This window comes from Ovis aries, chromosome 26, assembly GCF_016772045.2.
Source record: "Ovis aries strain OAR_USU_Benz2616 breed Rambouillet chromosome 26, ARS-UI_Ramb_v3.0, whole genome shotgun sequence".
In the NCBI taxonomy this organism is placed as follows: domain Eukaryota; kingdom Metazoa; phylum Chordata; class Mammalia; order Artiodactyla; family Bovidae; genus Ovis; species Ovis aries.
Window position 1 is genome coordinate 7,814,591 of NC_056079.1, and position 19,843 is coordinate 7,834,433.

At 39.6% G+C, this 19,843-nt stretch overlaps 1 protein-coding gene and 1 long non-coding RNA gene across 3 annotated transcripts in view; both read left to right on the top strand.

Annotated features, from left to right (window-relative positions):
• NEIL3 (nei like DNA glycosylase 3) overlaps positions 1 to 1,210 on the top strand; it is a 358,244-nt gene extending 357,034 nt beyond the window's left edge. For both annotated transcript variants that reach the window (XM_060407202.1, XM_015104551.4), the window contains one exon: positions 855 to 1,210. In XM_060407202.1, the coding sequence (XP_060263185.1) occupies positions 855 to 1,037 (183 nt within the window). In that variant the 3' untranslated portion in view covers positions 1,038 to 1,210. The remainder of the gene's footprint in view (positions 1 to 854) is intronic.
• A 2,073-nt stretch (positions 1,211 to 3,283) lies between these two features.
• Positions 3,284 to 19,843, top strand: part of LOC121818103 (uncharacterized) — a 30,777-nt gene continuing 14,217 nt past the window's right edge. Inside the window, exon 1 of the long non-coding RNA XR_009598701.1 lies at positions 3,284 to 6,255. This is a non-coding gene — a long non-coding RNA (uncharacterized LOC121818103). The remainder of the gene's footprint in view (positions 6,256 to 19,843) is intronic.

Genomic DNA, 19,843 nt, shown 5'->3' on the forward strand with positions numbered 1-19,843 from the left:
GACAATGAGACAGAAGACAGGAACCTGGGTCCTTCAGGTCAGTCTTGCTTCCTTCCTCATTATGAGCCTCACGCTGCTGACTGTCATCTTAAGGTTTAAAGATACATGTTCTCCCCAACTGCTTTATCTGATGAAAGAGATAAGATGAATCTGTTTCGGTGCTGGAGCAGAAGTTTGCTGGTTGGGCTTACTGAGAGAGAAGATATCTGTCTTCAATGTGGTGTCTTCCTAAGGAATTCCCCAGGGAAGATGTGATCATGATTTCAGAGCCTAGCCCCTGTCCGAGATGTGACTCCATCTGACTCAACGTACACATCTCCCCTAGAAGCTTGTATAGACTTACTGGAGAAAATATTATTAACAACATTAATCACAGCCTTCTTGCTAAAGGCCTCTTGAGGCCAAAATTAATAAGGATAAGAATAATACAGTGGAATCTGGTAGTAATTAGTCTGGGTAATTCTGTATGGGATTCTTTTCCTAAGAGAGTAAGAAAGTTTAGTATTAAAGTCATAACAAATCTTTGATCTTAATAGCTTTAACTGAAACAGATCTATAGCAGGAACATTGCTGATTTACTTTACAGTGAGATTTTCAATAAAGTGAAGGAACTTCTGTAAGTAAGCCTTTGGAAGAAGGAGACTTGGAATTATGACAACTTCTCGTGTGGTTCAGGCAAATTTGTTAGAGAAGCTACTTATAGGATATAAGGCTTTTAAAGGGCAATAACTAATGACTTACATGTATCTTACAATGTCAGGTTAATAGGAAAAGGAGTGGAAACAACAAGGTCCTAATCAAATACATCTAATCAGTCTACCTCCATCTAAACTTTACCATCTGTTTCTCTCCAGTGGGCAGATTTGTCCTTCCCATTCTGCAACCATGGCAAACGCTCCATCATGAGAACAGTGTTGAAGATTGGACCGAATAATGGAAAGAATTTTTTTGTGTGCCCTCTTGGGAAGGAAAAACAGTGCAATTTTTTCCAGTGGGCACAAAATGGGCCAGGAATAAACATTATTCCAGGATGCTAAGTTTCTAGTATTTGAGAGCTGTTCATTTAAGTGTGTCATCTTTCCATTCAATGGCTGTGTATATTTCTTTTTTGCTTGATGGATGCTATATGTTTCATCAAATATATAATATATTCCATTTATAATGTATATTTAACCTATTTAGTTATGACAATAAAGTATTTTTAATATGCTCTTGGTCTGTTTTAACTTATTCAGGGAAGCAGTAATTTTTTTTTTTTCTTTCAGGAGAGGAGTGTGCAGTTCAATAAAATAATGCGGTATTCTGTCTGTGAATAATTTCTCATGTATCACCACTGTTCATAATATATGATTAAAGGAACTTCTTGTTTTCCTAAGTGAAATGTAAGAAATGGAATCTTCTTTATAGAAAATATTTTCTTTCTTTTTATTCTATTCAACAAACATCAATTTCCTCAAGATGCTAGAGACATGCTGAACACATGTATTACTTCAAACACATTTTTGTGAAAAGCTATGGGGATTCAGAATATAAAAGTAACATTTAAGAAAAGTCATCTGTATATCTTTAAAAGAGAAGTTGGTTTAAACTTTTCTGCTCATGATTTAATGCCTGTTAATTAATTGCTTAAGTTCATTTCAAAAGCTTAATGTGCTATTATTTTTTAATTTCTAGTTTTAACTCCCCTCTTATTAAAAAATTTAGTTTAGGTATAATTATTTCCCAAAAGAAAAGAAAAATATTAATCTCAATGCATTTCTGCATGTTTATGGAAAATTCCATTCAGAGCTGGTTCAATCTATTTTAAAGGATAGCATGGAAGATGGCTGGACCCTCATGCCCCTTCTGAAACCAAATAGTCCCTGCAGCACTCTGGAAGTTAACAGCATATAAAATTACCAACAAGGAAAGAGCATATTTCATCACCATGTGCTTGAAATTTTACACTGAAGAGACACAGAACCAACCTAAGATCAGTGATCTTAATTGCTCAACAGGGTAATTTTAGAGCTCAGTTGGGCCATTGATGGTGTTAATGACTGATGTGAAGTACACAGGGTGTGCATTCAGAAAGTAACTACGTGTTGATTGTACAACAACAAGTGGAAAGGCCTATTGCAAACCAGGATTCCATAAATTCTAGTCCCCAAAATCAGCAAATTAATTACAAGGAAATATAGGCAAATAAAATAATAAATTTAGAGATTATCTACTAAAAAATGTGCAAGATTTATATGAAGAAAATTTTACTGACACATCAAAGAAACGTGTCTAGACAAGGCAGCATCTTGATTGAAAAGGATGGATGTTTAAAAGGTCAGTCTTCCAAACTTAATTTTGGGTTTTAAAGAAATTTCCCATCAAAATCTCAGGGAGGTTTCTGCTTCCATTGAGGAGTAAGCTCCAACTGAACCCAGCTCTAGATTCTGGAAAAAAACATCTGGAGAATGAACAAATGCAGACAGCTTCTAGAAGGCTGTGGAATTTGGAGGAAGAGACCAGCTGGAAGTAAACAGTTTTTATCCTGAGAGTGGGACAAAGTCAGTTTCAACCCACTATCTTTCTGTCTTGAAGAGCCAGCAGGCAGTCTGGGCAACCACAACTCCTGAGAAGGGGGAATTTCAGAAGACAGTTTGAGATGAGGAGCGCTAAGTTCTGTGTTTAAACTCCCCGTGACCTTGAATGACCCCTGAACAACATTCATGTATAGGGCAGCTAAAGATACACCAACTGAACGAAGATTTTATCTACCGCCCAGGAGAATTTGCAATTTGAATCCAATGAAATCAATCACCTTAGAAAAGAGTCAACACTCTCCAAAAGAATATACCAAATCCAGAGCCCACCACTTCTTCACATTCATTATTCCATCAGGAATTATACAGCATAAGAAGATCCAGAATAATGTGACCCAGATTCGGAGAAAAGGCTTAGCACCCAAGACCTACTCTAAGATGACCAAGATGTTGAAATTACCCACCAAGGATCTTAGAGCAGCTATTATAACTCTGCTCAGCGAAGTAAATAAATGCTAAATGGATATGATGCCAAGTAGAAATTCAGATCTTCAAGAAGCAATAGAGAAACTCTGAAATGGCAGATATCTAAATAAAAAAGTATTACTTTGTCTCTTGGTTTCATTATAATACATGGGATTTTTTAAAGCAAAAATATAATCTTGTAAGATTTATAATGTATGTAGACATGACAATAGCCTAAAAAGAAAGATCAAAGGAGCTATTCAGTTGCAAGTTTTCTACATTTTGTGTGAAATGGCTCCATATTAACTCTAATTATGAAAAGTGTATGCTTGTGTGTATGTGATATCTATTATCAGACTTAGGGACTATTCAAACACTGTTCCTGAGTACTTTTTTAGTTCACAGTCTTCTTTCTGAGATTCTGATGTTTCAAATATTAGATCATTGCATTATTATTATCCCACAGACTCCTGGGCTCTGTTTATTTCTTCCACTCTCATTCAAATTGGGTAAATCCTACTGATCTGTCTTCAAGTTCACTGACTTGTTTTTGATCTTCACTCTATTGTTGAGATCATCCAGCTAAAATTTTTATTTCAGTTATTTTTTTTAATTCCTGTACTTCTACCTGGTTCTCTTTTTATGATTTCTGTTTCTTTATTGACGTTTTCCCTTTTTTTCCCATTGGTTTCAAGATAATTTATTCCAGAAGCACATTTATGGTGTCTGCTCTAAAATCTTTGTCGGATAATCCCAATACTTGATTTATCGTAATATCTCCATCAGCTGAGCGTCTTTTCTCCTTCAGATGTGTGTTTTCCAGTTCAGAACAGGATAGATGATTTTTCAGTTGTATGAAAAGTATTTGGTTATTAATGTTTGGAGACTTTAATGTTCGGTTATTATGTTAGGAGACTTGGTCCTCTGTAAATAGGACATGCAGTCATTTTGTTTAGCTGAGTGTGTAGTTTCTGACTTACATTCTGGGCTTTATTCCCAGAGGCAGATTAACTCTCAGAGCCCTTCAGTCCAGTTCTGGCCTGCTTTATTCTAGACTTGCTGTGAGTCCTCATTGAGCCCTCTGGTACTGTCTGCAGGCAGAGAAGGCGATCCCTGGGCTGTCTGGTGTTTCTGGGACATCTTGTTCAGAGGGGGGAGGGCAGGACCACTGCCCCTGCATCTCCCTATGTCACGGGGTAAAGGGAACTGGTATTTTTGTTGTCCCCATCGACAGCGTGGGTTCCCACAGCACCCGAGCCAGAACCAGACAGTCAGCCTTCAGATCCTACCTTGGTATATCATTGTGCTGAACCTTTGGAAGCTGCTGTGTTGTCTGCTGCTGTTATCCCTTTGGAGTTTATCTGCCTACTTCTTGATATTTCAAACCACTATACTGTGAATACAAAGGCTTTTCATAATTCAGGGAAAGCCAAAAATGAGATTGAAGGTAAAATGATGATTTTAAGAGCTGTTTCTGACAGCTCTTACGTGGTGACAGCTATTGTCACTTTCCATAAATTATTTTATCTAATTCTCTTAACTGCCCCATGAAATCTTTTCCTATTATTTCTAATTTTCCAGTTTAAGAAAGCTGGCTTGCTATAGGCTAACGCAGAAATGTGTGTCACACAGGCTGTGGTTTGAAGTTTGCTTAGTGCTAAAACACGTGGATATCCTTCTTTCTTCATGAATTAAAGTGGCTGTATCCAGAATTGTGTGTCATTGGTATATACAAATAGATATCTAACATATACAAATGAAAATAATTGTGGGATGATGAAATTATGGTCTTTTTTTCTCTAAAATTTGTCATGTTAAAAATTTCTATAAATTGATTTTAAGCCTATTACTTTCCATTACTTTTAAAAATTAATTTCTATTACTTTTTTAATCCATTATTTGTACTCACAATCACATATTCTAGACTACCATTATTAGCAAGTTGGTGTGTGGAATGAAAGAACAAATGTTCTAATGAGTTTTCAAAAAATTTAACCTCCTTTTTCTTGGTATATCTTTTCAGCACTTTGCATTTCTGCTGGAGCCTATGCTAGGGTTTCCCTTGTGTTGTATAACTTGTCCTGTCTGCATTTACTGCTAAAGGACTGTGTGTAATCCTTCTTTGTTCTTCACAGAGTCTTACCAAGGATTGTGCCTGTACACAGTAGAAACTTGGTAAACATTTGTTGAACCTAATAGATGAAGGTTTAATATCATGTCACTCTGTTGGAACATTTTTAACCTTGTTACCACTATTCAAACATGAATGCACTTAAATGTCATTGAAAAGACACTGGTTTATTATAAAAGAGAAATTCCTTAGTGTCTAAAAGCTGTTAAATCTTTCTAGTAATTTAAGTGAAAAAATTGGCATTTTATAGAAATTGGCTTACATACAGATAGGCAAAAACTAATCAGATCAAAGAGCATGTATTTGTTGAAAAGTAAAGAAGCCATCAGGCTTCCCTGGTGGCTCAGAGGTTAAAGCATCTGCCTCCAATGCGGGAAACCCGGGTTTGATCCCTGGATCGGGAAGATCCCCTGGAGAAGGAAATGGCAACCCACTCCAGTATTCTTGCCTGGAGAATCCCATGGACGGAGAAGCTGCATTATTGCTAACCCATGTTTCATAACATAGAGATGAAAAAAAATGTGAGTACCCCTCAGTGCCCATGAGTTTGAACCTCTTCCTTTTACAGGAAACCAAGTCAACCAGTTTAAATTATTTCTTAGCTTTTAATTCAGTTAATCCCTACTGAGCACCCATTATGTGAAAACTTCAATGATACATATTTTTAAAGTAGATCTCGCCAACACCTAAGTGAAGTAGAGATGATGAGGGATGTAGTTCTTCAAGCAAAGTGTGGACAGATGGGAGCATGCAGGGAGCCCACACCTGACTGACGAGTGGATAAGCCTCAGGACAGAGGGCTGCTGGAATTTCACTTCAGTACAGATCTGCATATGTACAAAGGCGTCTCAGTAAATATAGCCCAGAGCACAGGGAACGTGTGGGGAATAGCAAAGAATCCCATTTGGCTAGATTATAGGGAATATGAAGGCAAAAATGGAAAATCTGTAAAGGATGAACTCACTCCATTTCGCTGCTACAAATAGAGTTCCTAAGATATAAATGTCACTCTCTCCCCTTAGGGAGCCCATGGCAGAGGAGCAAGCCAGTGTGCATCAGGACCCAGGTGGACCCAGGATCCAATCAGAGGGCCTTCTAAGCAAAGGAGAAAAGGAGTCTATTCTGCCAGTGTTGTGCAATATGGTAGGTACCGTGTTTAATTGCTAGATGCTAGAAAACAATTGAGTTCTTAAGTCAGACTGCTAGTTCTGAGGCCTGTCACACCCCTGACCCTTGCTCCTTGGAAGAAGAGTTATGACAAACCTAAACAGCATATTAAAAAGCAAAGATGTTACTGTGCCAACAAAGTTCTGTATGGTCAAAGTTATGGTTTTTCGATGTCAGAGCTGGATCATAAAGAAAGCTGAGTGCTAAAGAATTCGTGCTTTTGACCTATGGTGTTGGAGAAGACTCTTGAAAGTGCCTTGGACTGCAAGGAGATCAAACTAGTCAATCTTAAAGGAAATCAGTCCAGAATATTCTTTGGGAGGACTGATGGCTGAAGCTGGAACTCCAATACTTTGGTCACCTGATGCAAAGAGCTGCCTCGTTGGAAAAGATCCTGATGCTGGGAAAGATTGAAGGCGGGAGGAGAAGGGGGTGACAGAGGAAGAGATGGTTAGATCGCATCACAGACTCAATAGACATGTGTTTGAGCAAGCTCAGGGAGTTGGTGATGGACAGGGAGGCATGGTGTGCTGCAGTCCATGGGGTCACAAAGAGTCAGAAATGACTGAGAGAGTGAACTGAACTGGTAAGGTAACGATTGGGATACTGTGTACTGAGTCTTAACTTATCTCACCTGTTAGTTGGTAGTGGTGATGATGGTCCTGTCTCCAACACTGTTTTAAGGATAAAGTGCTTATCCCTGTGAAGGGCTGAGCACAGTCCCTGGCCATCAGAACAGGAGAGTTCATTGTATTATCTTCATTAATCTTCCCCCTCCTGCTCCCACCACAACTGTTATTGAGGGAGGTCCCAGAGAGGAAGGATGTAGCAGGGGTAGTAGCCTCAGAGAAGGATGTGGATTTCACTGGCAGAGCAGGACTTGGGATGGAGGGGAGATGGATGGGGGAAGTGTGGGAGCAGGAGGAGGTGTGCTGTGTTGGAAATGGAGTCTGGAACCTCATAAGAAGGTTTCAGGAAGAAGGTGCTGGGCTGAGTTTTATGTTTTCAATGACATGTCAGAAATTTAGGATTAAAATGTGTGAAAGAACTATGAAAAGCCATAAATCATGAAGAATAGAGACAGCCAAGGGTTCTCGGTAATGCAGGCATCTTTTATTCTAGACAGAAGTCATATATCCTAGCAGTGAGTCCAAATCTTATCAATTACAATAGCTTGTAGCACCGTCTCTCCCTGTTTCTTTGACTGCAAAGAGATAATGGCTCTGAGTGCATGGAAACACTAGAAAAGCAGGTTATCAGGTCAACCAGAGTGATGAATCCAAGCAGTACAGAGGGTCCCAGTTGCAGAAATCCATTTTAAAACAGGTGAATCCAATGCTTCACATGGCAGAACAAGGCCCCCAAACACAGAAAGTGGGTGAACCCTATTGTCCTTGGAAGTCACAGAATAAAAGCCAAGGGTTTTCAGTTTAGTGCATTTCAGTTACTCAGTCCTGTGTGATGCTTTGCAACCCCACGGACTGCAGCACCCCAGGCTTCCCTGTCCACCACCAACTCCCGGAGCTTGCTCATGTGCACTCATGTTCATTGAGTCGGTGATGCCATCCAACCATCCTATCCTCTGTCGTCCCTTCTCCTCCTGCCCTCAATCTTTCCCAGCATCAGGGTCTTTTGAAATGAGTCAGCTCTTCACATCAGGTGGGCGAAGTATTGGAGCTTCAGCTTCAGCATCACTGCTTCCAGTGAACACTCAGGACTGCTCTCCTTTAGGGTTGACTTGTTCGAAGTCCTGGCTCGCCAAGGGATTCTCAAGTCTTCTCCAACACCAGAGTTCAAAAGCATCAAATCTTCAGTGCACAGCTTTCTTTATGGTTCAAGTCTCACATCCATACATGACTACTGGAAAACCATAGCTTTGACTAGACAGACCTGTGTTGGCAAAGTAATGTCTCTGCTTTTTAATATGCTATCTAGGCTGGTCATAGTTTTTCTTCCAAGGAGCAAGTGTCTTTTAATTTCATGGCTACAGTCACCATCTGGAGTGATTTTGGGGTCCAAGAAAATAAAGTCTCTCAATGTTTTAATTGTTTCCCCATCTCTTTGCCATGAGGGGGTGGGACCAGATTCCATGATTTTGGTTTTTCGAATGTTGAGTTTTAAGCCAACTTTTTTCACTCTCCTCTTTCACTTTCATCAGGAGGCTCTTTAATTCCTCTTTGCTTTCTGCCATAAGGGTGGTGTCATCTTTGTATGTGAGGTTATTGATATTTCCCTTGGCAATCTTGATTCCAGCTGGTGCTTCATCCAGTCTGGCATTTCTCATGATGTACTCTGCATAGATGTTAAATAAGCAGTGTAACAATATACAGCCTTGACATACTCCTTTCCTGATTTGGAACCAGTCCATTGCTCCATGTCCATTCTAACTGTTGCTTCTTGACCTGCATACAGATTTCTCAGGAGGCAAGTAAGGTCATCTGGTATTCTAATCTCTTTAAGAATTTTCCACAGTTTGTTGTGATCCATGCCATCAAAGTATTTAGCATAGTCAGTGAAGCAGAAGTAGATGTTTTTCTGGAATTCTCTTGCTTTTTCTATGATCCAGTGGGTGTTCACAGTTTGCTCTCCGGTTGCTCTGCCTTTTCTAAATCCGGCTTTAACATCTGAAGTTCTCATCTGAACATCTGAAGTTTCCGTATCACTGAAGCCTGGCTTGGAGAATTTTAAGCATTCCTTTGCTAATGTGTGAGATGAGTGCAGTTGTGTGGTAGTTTGAACATTCTTTGGCATTGCCCTTCTTTGGAATTCGAATGAAATCAGACCTTTTCCAGTCCTGTGGCCACTGCTGAGTTTTCCAAATTTGCTGGCATATTGAGTGCAGCACTTTCACAGCATCATATTTTAGGATTTAAAATAGCTCAACTGGAATTCCATCATCTCCAATAGCTTTGTTCCTAGTGATGTTTCCTAAGGCCCACTTGATTTCATACTCCAGCATGTCTAGCTCTAGGTGAGTGATCACACTGTTATGGTTATCTGGGTCACTAAGATGTCTTCTGTACAGTTCTTCTGTGTATTCTTGCCACCTCTTCTTAATATCTTCTGCTTCTGTTAGGTCCATACAGTTTCTATCCTTTATTGTGCCCATCTTTACATTAAATGTTCCCTAGGTATCTCTAGTTTTCTTGAAGAGATCTCTAGTCTTTCCCATTCTATTGATTTCCTCTATTTTTTTTTTTTGCATTGATCACTGAGGAAGGCTTTCTTATTTCTCCTTGCTATTCTTCAGATCTCTGAATTCAGATGGATATATCTTTCCTTTTCTCTTTTGCCTTTCTCTTCTCTTCTTTTTCCAGCTATTTGTAAGACCTCCTCATACAACCACTTTGCCTTTTTTTTTCCCTTGGGGATATTTTTGATCACAGCCTCCTATACACTGTTATGATCCTCTCTCCATAGTTCTTCAGGCACTCTATCAGATCTAATCCCTTGAGTCTATTTGTCACTTCCTCTGTATAATCATAAGGGATTTGATTTAGGTCATACCTGAATGGTCTAACGGTTTTCCCTACTTTTCTTCAATTTAAGTTTGAATTTGGCAATAAGAAGTTCATGATCTGAGCCACAATCAGCTACCAGTCTTATTTTTGCTGACTGTATAGAGCTTCTCCATCTTTGGCTACAAACAATATAATCAATCTGATTTCAGTATTGACCATCTGGTGATGTCCACGTGTAGAGTCTTCTCTTGTGTTGTTGGAAGAGGGTGTTTTCTATGACGAGTGCATTCTCTTGACAAAACTCTGTTAGCCTTTGCCCTGCTTCATTCTGTACTCCAAGGCCAAATTTGCCTGTTACTCCAGATATTTTTAAATTTACTCAGTAAATCTTTAATCCAAGTTTCTGTTGATGAGTGGGGCTGTGTTCCCTCCCTGTAGTTTGGCCTGAGGCCAAAGGACGGTAAGTGTAATGGCAACCTCCCTGAAAAGGACTTATGCCAGCACTCCACTGTCCCCAGGACTGCTGTATTCAGTGCCCCAACCCCATGGCAGGCTGCTGGACACTCACAGGCAAGTCTGGCTCCGTCCCTTGTGGGATCACTGCTCCTTTCTCCTGGGTCCAGGTGCGTTCAGAGTCTTGTTTGTGCCCTCCCAGAGTCTGTTTCCCCAGTCCTGTGCAAGTTCTCTAATCAAGTCCCACTGGACTTCAAAGTCAAATCCCCTGGGTGTTTTAAGTCCCTCTGCTGGATCCCCAGGTTGAGAAATCTGTTGTTGTTCCCAGAATTTTCATAACAGTGTGAAAACTTCTTTGGTTTAATTGTTTTCCAGTTTGTGGGTCATCTGCGTAGTGGCTCTATGGTGGGGCTGATAATGACCTCCTCCAAGAGTTTTAAGGTTGAAAAACTCCAAGGGTCCAAGGGTTTTAGGATTGAAAATTTTTCTGTTTATTATTCGAATACTATTGGCTGAAGGAGGGAAAAAAAATAACAGGAAGTTACAAGAGATGAAATGAAACAATGACGGTAGGAAAAAAAATCTTGTCAACAGAAAGGAAAAGACAAAGAGAAAGGCCCAAAGCATCTGTGTGGACACTAAGCCTCCATTTTTAGCTTTCAGAAACACAAATATATACACGGTTAACAAAAGAAGAGCCTTGTAAATTTTTAAAGCTGAGCACTAGCTTTTTGTACTAAATGCTATCATAAAATGCAAAACTGAAAAACAAAGGAGCAGTCTCATTAGAATAGTTCCATACCTCATGCACATCTCTCTCATTCCAATCCTTAGCCTTGGTATCTTCATTTACATATTAATAAATATTCATCTGTTCTTAATATGCATATATCTTTCTCATATTATTACACTCAGTTTTTGGCTCCATTTAAAAAGAATTTATTTTGCTATCAATGGCAGAAAACAATTTAGGAAACTGAACAGAGCAGGAAAAATGTTAAATTTAAGTATTTGAGTCAGTTATGGACTCATTAGTTTAATAACTCGTTTTCTCCAAACTTGAGTAATTTGAACACATTAGGAGTGATACAGCATTTTTAAAAAGTGTGTTCTTAAAATGGTAAACACTGAATCTAGGATCTGAGTTTGTAGTTATTACTTATTTAAAATAAACGACCAAATTCCACTGAGATATGGTCTCATTTTCAGGAATGGTCTATTAACAGGCAGCAGTGAGCAAAACAATTAACTATATCAGCGCATTAAAACCTAATGTGTAAACTCTGCATAGCAGCAAACACACATCCTACCATGGCCTATTAAGTAATCAGAAATGATTGCAGATAATTAGCTGGTGAACAGCTGCATAAACTCAAGTATCCCATTTTTTATCGGACATGGAGACTTCAAGTGAAAGGGAGGTCTGTCAACGATGTCTTGAACCAGGCAGGAGTGTCACCATGAAACAAAATTAAGGACGATTCTAGGGCTGGATGGCAGATGGCCACTTCAGATTTTCTTCTGCTGCTGCTCCTGATGTTCAAGTGAATATAGTCTGTAAGTATGGAAGCAGGGACACTACCAGTGACCAAAAAGCTCGTGTAAAACTGGAAATTGAAATAGGATAACACAGAAATCAGGTTATTAAGTTCTCTTAATGAGTGTATATCATTTGTACTTGTTTGTATTTTTAGTTCAGAGTTCATTTGCACATTCCCATATATCCCTTCTGGATGAGATTATATTCTGGTATGTATCTAAATGGTGATATATGCCATGTATACCATGTAAACATGTAGTTGCATTTGAATTAGTAAAGGTATTGGATAAGTATTTCTTTCTTAAAAAAAAGCAAAAAACATAGTTTCTTTCTTTCTTTTTTTTTTAATCCCTTTTTTGACTAAAACCTGCTGAATGGACCATGATGACTGTCTTTAGGAATTTGAGGTACTGATATGAAAAAGACTCATATTTATTCCATACAAGTCCAGAAAACGTAACTAAGAGACATATGTTTAATAAAAACAAAATTTCAAAAATTAGAGTTCTTAAAATGGAAGTGAGTACACTGTAAGGTTCTCAGGTCCAGCCAGGAATGTCATCAAATAAATTCAGCGTCTGATTCCTACCAGAATGGATATGGTTAGAAGGACCTCAGGTTTTATCAAAGGTTTTTTTCCTCCCATTGTAAAATCCTAGACACTAGAGGAGATGGTACATTGTAAAATCCCATCTCTGGAGGAGATCGTACAGCAATAAATAAATGTATTATCATCAATGGTGCTAAACTTTTGGGTAGTACTTGATGAATACTTGCATGAAATGTTTTGTATCATGTGAAATTACATTTACACATATTCACATGCTTTTTTTTTTTTGACACAAGTTTTCACTTTATTTATAGGCCTGCTAAGGATAAAATGGATGGATGGATGGATGGATGGATGGATGGATAATAAACATATAACTGAGAACCATGCATTTCACTCACAGAGAATTATTCTATCATATGGATATTATATTTATTTTCTCTCGAGTTATCCTCATTGATAAAAGCATTCATTCAACAGATGTTATTGCCGTACCTGTTGCTGTGCTAGGCCCAAAGTGCTGAAAATGTAGATGAAGAATATTTCCTCAAGATGTTTAAAGTCTTTGGAGGGAAGTGAGCCTTCAAAGCATCACTCACAATTACAGTTCAGTGAGACAGAGATACAGGATACAAGGAGAAGATGGGGAAGGAATTCCCATGACAGTCTGAAAGACACCAGGAGTAAGGCTGGGGATGGGGAGTGTGCCAGGCAGGGCATAGGAAGAGGATGTGGGCTGAGAGAAGTGTTTGTAAAGGCCTGTTTAGCCTGGAAAGAGGGCACTGATTACACCTCTGAATGGTGATAGAGCTAACACCTGCTAAGCTGTGCTGTGCTTAGTCACTCGCTTGTGTCCAACTCTTTGTGACCCCATGGCCTATAGTCCACCAGGCTCCTCTGTCCATGGGATTCTCCAGGCAAGAATACTGGAGCGGGTAGCTGTTCCCTTCTCCAGGGGATCTTCTCAACCCAGGGATCGAACCCAGGTCTCCCGCATTGCTGGCAGATTCTTTACTAACTGGTAATTAGTCCCATGTTGCTCTCTCATTGAAAATTGTCAGTTGTTCTCATCCAACTTTCCAGAATGATTTGCTATAACTATTGTCTGTCTCCTAGGACCAGTGCTCAGAAAAGTGCTAATAAAAATGTGGATGTGTGCTGCAGCTGATACCCAGTGTAGCCAAATAAATAAATAATTTTTAAAACTTTATTTAAAACAAAAATGTACTACAACCTCAGCATCACCTTAGAACTTAGTAAACGCTCCCAGATGGAGGCCCAGCTAGGTCTGCTTGAACAGTGCTCCAGGTAATCTGTCTATAACGTTAAGTTTGGGACCCACTGTTGAGCAGAGTATCTGCATGTGTTTCAGATAAATTTTATTAATCTAAATGAATTAGAATAAATATGTAAAACTTTTTTTTAAAGTGTGTTGTAACAGGTAAATTAATTTTTGAGGTGGAATGAGGATGTAAGATTGAAAAAAAACAATGAATGGACTGGGAGTCAGGCCAACTGGCTACTAATTCCAGCCCTGGCACTAAATGGTAACAATAATCACCACCAAGTAATGTCCAACTGTGCCAAGATTCTGGACTTATCTTGAACCTCAGGGTTTTTCAGCCAGAAAAACAAGGAGGTTATATAGGAATATTTCTAAAACCCCTTTCCAAGTCTAAAATGTGGTTCTGAAGGAGTTTTAATATTTGTTATTTGCATTATTGGGCTTCTCTGGTGACTTAGAGGTAAAGAATCTGCCTGCCAATGCAGGAGATGTGGGTTTAATCCCTGGAAGATCACCAGAAGGAAAGGGCAACCCACTCCAGTATTCTTGCCTGGAGAATCCCATGGATAGAGGCGCCTGGTGGATTATAGTCCATGGGGTTGCAAAGAATCGGACATGACTCAGTGAGTAAACAACAACAGATTTGCATTATTAAAAATTTAATCATGTCAGTCTCTTTGCAGATGATTTTAAACTGTTTTCTCCTCTTGTGTCTTTTGAAAGTAGTGCAGCCCTTGCTGTCTGCTATTTCTGGTCCATCATTTTAAAACCTTTTCTTTCTTCTTTCCTGCTTTTGGGCCTGTGGCTGGTTCACTCCACAGTTATTTAAAGTAAGATCCTCGTTTATCCATATTAAAACTTCCATGAAGACTCCTTGATGAAAACTACCCAATAGACTTTCAGAAGAAAACAAAACAAATAGCCTTCATCTTAGAGTGTGAAATATTCTGTCTTGAATGTCAAGCAAACAATTTACAGAGAGTAGAAAATAACAAAATAATGTTTCACTTAAGATTTCACAAGCTAGAGACCCGGAGAAAAAAATTTAACCCTTCCCTTTGTACATGGTGCTTTAGAATATCCTTTCCTTCTCTTCTTTCTTTCCTTCCATCCATCCATCCATCTCTCCTTCCATCTCTCCATCTTCTCTTGTGCTGATTTTCTTTCTGCTAAGCAGCTTTGGCACCAAATCTTGCATTTATGAAAGTGCAGACTTCTAAAAGGCAGAATTTGTTAAGCCCCCATAATATTTAGCATAACACACCAAACAAATAATTTCTCAATAAAAGTTTAAGGTACACAATTTTAAATTCTGTCTCAGTATAATCTTAGCCCCAGTCAGTAAACTGGTTTTCTTCACAATCTTTGGAGCTTCTCTCCAAAATATTTTCTCTGTATTTCTGTAAGGAGGTGCCTGGAGGAGGAAATGGCAACCAACTCCAGTATTCTTGCCTGGAGAAACCCACGGATAGGGGAGCCTGGCAGGCTTCAGTCCATGGGGATGCAAAGAGTCAGACACGACAGCAACTACACAGAAGGAGGTGCAGCTTCTGGTTCACGTTTAGATTTGCTGCTTCACCTGCTCCCACTCCCTTTCTGATGTGATTTCTTTCTGGGGAGCTGACATGGTGGCTCTCTCTTTTTTCCCATGGTGCAGGGTTTGGCAATCCCCCCACTCCTACCACGTGTCTGGGTGATGCAGCTTCTGCTTGAGCGCCCTTGAGACCCACTCAAAGTATGCACTTGCTCACTGTAAAACTTCAATAACCCTTCTCTGTCTTGAACAGGAAATTAGAGCAAAATGCTCTGTTTTCAGCATTTCTTTGCAGTCATGTCTGACTCTGTGACCCTTTGGACTGTAGCCTGCCAGGCAGTCATCTCACCTTTATGCCAGCCACTCTTGAATCCCCAGATGGGTCTCACCTCCTGTTAGCTGATTGTCCAGCTATTAAGAGGGACTGCATCAGTAACACAAAAAGAAGCTGTCTCCGAAAAATCTTCATTTTTGTTTTGGGAGTGAGCATAGATAATTCTGATCCCTGGTCAACTCCAGGGATATAAAATTGTGAAGGCTATCTGTTCTAAAAATACTGGAAGGTATTCATTTCTGGAGAGCACATTATCTCTGGAATGTGGGTCATTATCTAAGTCTCTCTTGGAACCAATCTTAAATATTAGCAAGTCTTTCTAAATCGTTTCTCTGTGGATAATTGTTTTGTTCCGGGTCATTTTTGAGCTACTTACTGTCATCACTATATACACAGTATTCATCTAATTTTACTCCCTCAACTTGTGAAATAGTTCCGTGTCCTTAAAGGGACTCCAAAGAGCTCTGGTGCCATAGTCCTTTATGTCTCAGTGCAGACAAGAATGCAGTGAGAGCGAACTGATAGATAAGAGGTGATTTATTAGAATAGGACCCTTGTGAGATTTACAAGCAGGCAGGTGAGAAATGCCATGCCCTGAGAACTTACTGGCTACAGTTTTATAATCAAAGGAAAAGTGGGGAGGGGAAGAAGATATTCTTTGTCTTTCTTAAGCAGAAATGCTTCCATCATCAGCTCCTCCTCCAGGTTGAGCAGGGAGTACTTTTGTCCCCTCATGATCAAGCTACATCCACAAATGACTGTTTATCACGTGTGCAGAGAGCATGTCCTGGGGTCACTGACTTGCTGGGCTCACTGCGCAGGCTGTGGTTCTCTTGCCACCATTGTTTTATTGTTTTGAGGCTTGCCTCCTGCCTCTGTTGCATGGTTTTGTTGCTAAGCAATCCTGCCTGGTTTTGTGGTTAAGCAAACCTGCCCGCTCAAGTGATCATTAACTTACAGAGGTCTCCCATATTTTTCTACTTATAATCCCCAATCCCCTAGTGGGATTATAAGTGGGGTAAACACCTGCTTCGTCCCTTCACTCTGTTCCTGTCACTTGTATTTATTCTCATTTTCTTCCATCCCTTTCCCCTTTGTAAATGCAAGTGATAGTTGCTCAGTTGTTTCCGACTCTTGGCGAGTGTCCCCTTTGTGAGCATAACTCAACCAAGGGGAGCGTCTCCTAAGAGCTTTCTTTAAAGCTCAGATCAATGCAGGGGCCTTTGCAGTTTTGTTTGTTTGTTTGTTTCTGTTCAAATAAATCCTGTGTATTTTTTTCCTATGAATAATCACAACTGCAACAAAATAATATATTGGGTACCTAATTGTTTAGTGTCTGTCTTCCTTTTTAAAATGAACGCTCCGCGTGGGCTCGGCTTTTCTCTTACTTGTCACAGGATCCCCACCTCCTAGGCCAGCGGCTTGAATGTAGTAGTTGTTCCATAGAAGCTGTTGAAGTAACAGGATCCTATTACTTTATTCATTTTGCTGACTGTGCTTTGGCTGTTATTTTAATTCTAAAATGCAGTCCTTTGGCCTCCAAACTGGTAGGGAAGGCTGCTTTGCTAATAAGGATGCTCTTGCCCCTGTAGGCAAATCCACATGTGAATAAAGCCTTTGAAATACAAATTACTATGGAAACAGAGGTTTGGGTTTGGACGTGGAGTGCTGAGGCTGCCCTCCTCACGCTGGAGGGAGCAGGAGTCACAGACAAATCCTGGCTCCCTGGTCTCCCCACTTTCTCACAGACGCCCCCACCACCCCCACCATCTGCTGGTTCTCTCTTCAGGTGGGTTACAGATTGTGATTGGAGTACTTAATCTATTCACTACCACAGATTAAGTGCTTGCTTGATTGTGTTACAGCTTCATCCATTTACCCTGATTAGATTGTTACTGGAAATACAGGGATACCATCAAGCTGCCACCACTGTCAGATTCCTCGGGGTGTCTCTGAATTTCTCCACATAATCTTTTTGGCTGTTCCTTAGGGTATGTCACTTCCACAGATAACTAATCTCATCCATTACATTTTGAATCTTACTGATTTTATTCTTGGAGGAAGACTTTATCTCAGACTCCCCCCAGTGACCCTCCTGCCCTCTCCAGGACTAGCCACCCCTGGCAAATAACTGTTGGGGCTTGTGGAGGCCATAGACCACTCTCCTCTTTCTTCCTTTCCTGTCTGTTCCTTGTCTCAGACTAGTGGTGGCCGAGAGTTACATATAATTACCAACCAACATAAGAGGGCTTTTCATGAATTTTTCACCCAAAGGCCTTGGACGGAACTTTCTGTCAGTGTCTTGCATATATTGGAGGAGCAGGGCAGGAAGAGCAGAGTTTGTTAAAAATAATGATAGAAAGTTTCTCACTGCTCAATGTTACACATTAAAAAAAAAAAAACAACACCACAATTCAGTTTATATCCAACCACTTACATTCAAGCTCACTTTTTCCAGGGTGAAGTGGGATCAGGAAATAGTTGCAAACACACCTCCCTCCAGCTTTCTAGCTGTGGTGACCCCAGGTCAGAGGCAGAGGCTTAGCAATGCCACAGTTTGAGGCCATCTGGCTCAGCAGACTTGTTCTTTTAGAATGTCAACACACAGTGGAATAGGGTATATTTATTTGTGTATTTGACTTTATAGAAACATCTTTGAATGAGCAGTGGAGAGATTTCCCTTTGTATTCATAGAAACCAGAGACTTCCCTATGATTCCTCCAGAAATATATATAGCTTAGAAAGGTATTGTCTAAAAAAAAATTTTTTTTCTCCAAAAGATTCAATATAGTATGAAGAATCTCATGGTAAATATTACTAAGGGACTGAACTTCTTTTAGTCTGTGTGTGATGATTATATTGGGCTTATGTTTCTTGCATGATTTGCTAAGTTATTTCGTAGCTTGGAAGTCCTTGTTCTTCAGTATTTCAGATGTCTCTTCCATTTATACAGTCAGGTTCCTTCCTATGCTCTGTCTCCAGGTCTACATCTAATTGCTTCCAGAGACAATTGACAGTCACAAGTTTATAAGGTTAAATATACACAAAATTCATTTTAAGTTTATTTCTTCATGCTGCACTTATCTACAGAAAATGCAGTCTCTTGACTCATGACCTAAAAAAATTTACTTGAAAAGGAAAAACAGGACTACAAATAACTATACATTTTTAAAATTCAAAAATAGCTTTTCTGACATAAAGCATCATCATTCCTAAAAGGCTTCGTGTTATTCTCTTCACCTAAATGAGTGACCATAGCACATGCATTTTAGAGGTGAGTAAATTCTTAGCATACCCTAGCTACCTCACTGACAGATTTAGAAACATCTTTATTTTGAACCTGTGTATCCAACCGTCCTGCAGAAGTATGCAAACCATGGCATAACCAAAACACACGTGTGAGGAGATAAGATGCAGCATCCTAAGTGCAACTACTGAATTTCCACATCTTACGTTCGGGGTGAACTCCTACCACCTTAAAACGATAGGATAAAATTCTCAGCCTATTTACTCTTTATGTGCTATTTTCATTATAACTGTGTTGCTCTAGGCTTTGGGAAGAAAAAGCAGAAATAAGAGGTAGGGAGAGAGGTTCTTGGTATCCATACTGATACAAGCAACACAACACAGAGAAATACAGGAAACCGCAAAAGGCAGAGATAAGAATTCAAAATGTAAGGAGCTTCTTGTCTCATTCAATTTTAAAGTCATCCCTCTATTATAGCCTCGAATAGGAATCCAGGTTCATAATGATGACACTGAGTAATCAGTTCAGTAAACATGCAACAACAGATGACGTGTGCACAGCATATTTTGCATTCAGTGCCCACCGCATATTTTAGCACAGAGTGTAGGAGTTCAACTACTTTATGTTGAAGAATACTGTGAAAGCAAACACAGAAACACAATGGAGACTAGGTACACTGTATTGTGATATTTTTTATGGGACCATTTCAAGAGAATAGCATAAGAAACTAAAAGATTCCAAGGATAAAGCAAGTGAGCTGGTAACTGAGTTTAAAAAGGGATGAAAAGCCATTAAAAATTATAGGAAAAGGTCGAGAATACAGAGCTTTGAAAAATGCAGAGGTAACAGTGTAGCAGCAGAATCCTAGATCATCTGAAACCACAGACTAAAGATTTAAGAAGGCTGTGAAGGAGACAGAGGTAGTATTTGATATAGAAAATGATTAAGATATAAATAAGAATCTCAGTATAGGCAGGACTCTGGTAAGGGCGCATATTAGACATGTTCAAGGGTGCATGACAGATGGAAAGGCAGAGGAGGAAAGGGCAGCTTCAAGTCAAGGATACCTTAACTACTGGGGGCCTTGGGAGCAAAATAAAAGTAGGAATTTTGGAGGAAAAAGAGCAAAGCCAAACTGCTGTCTATCTAGCGTAACTAGA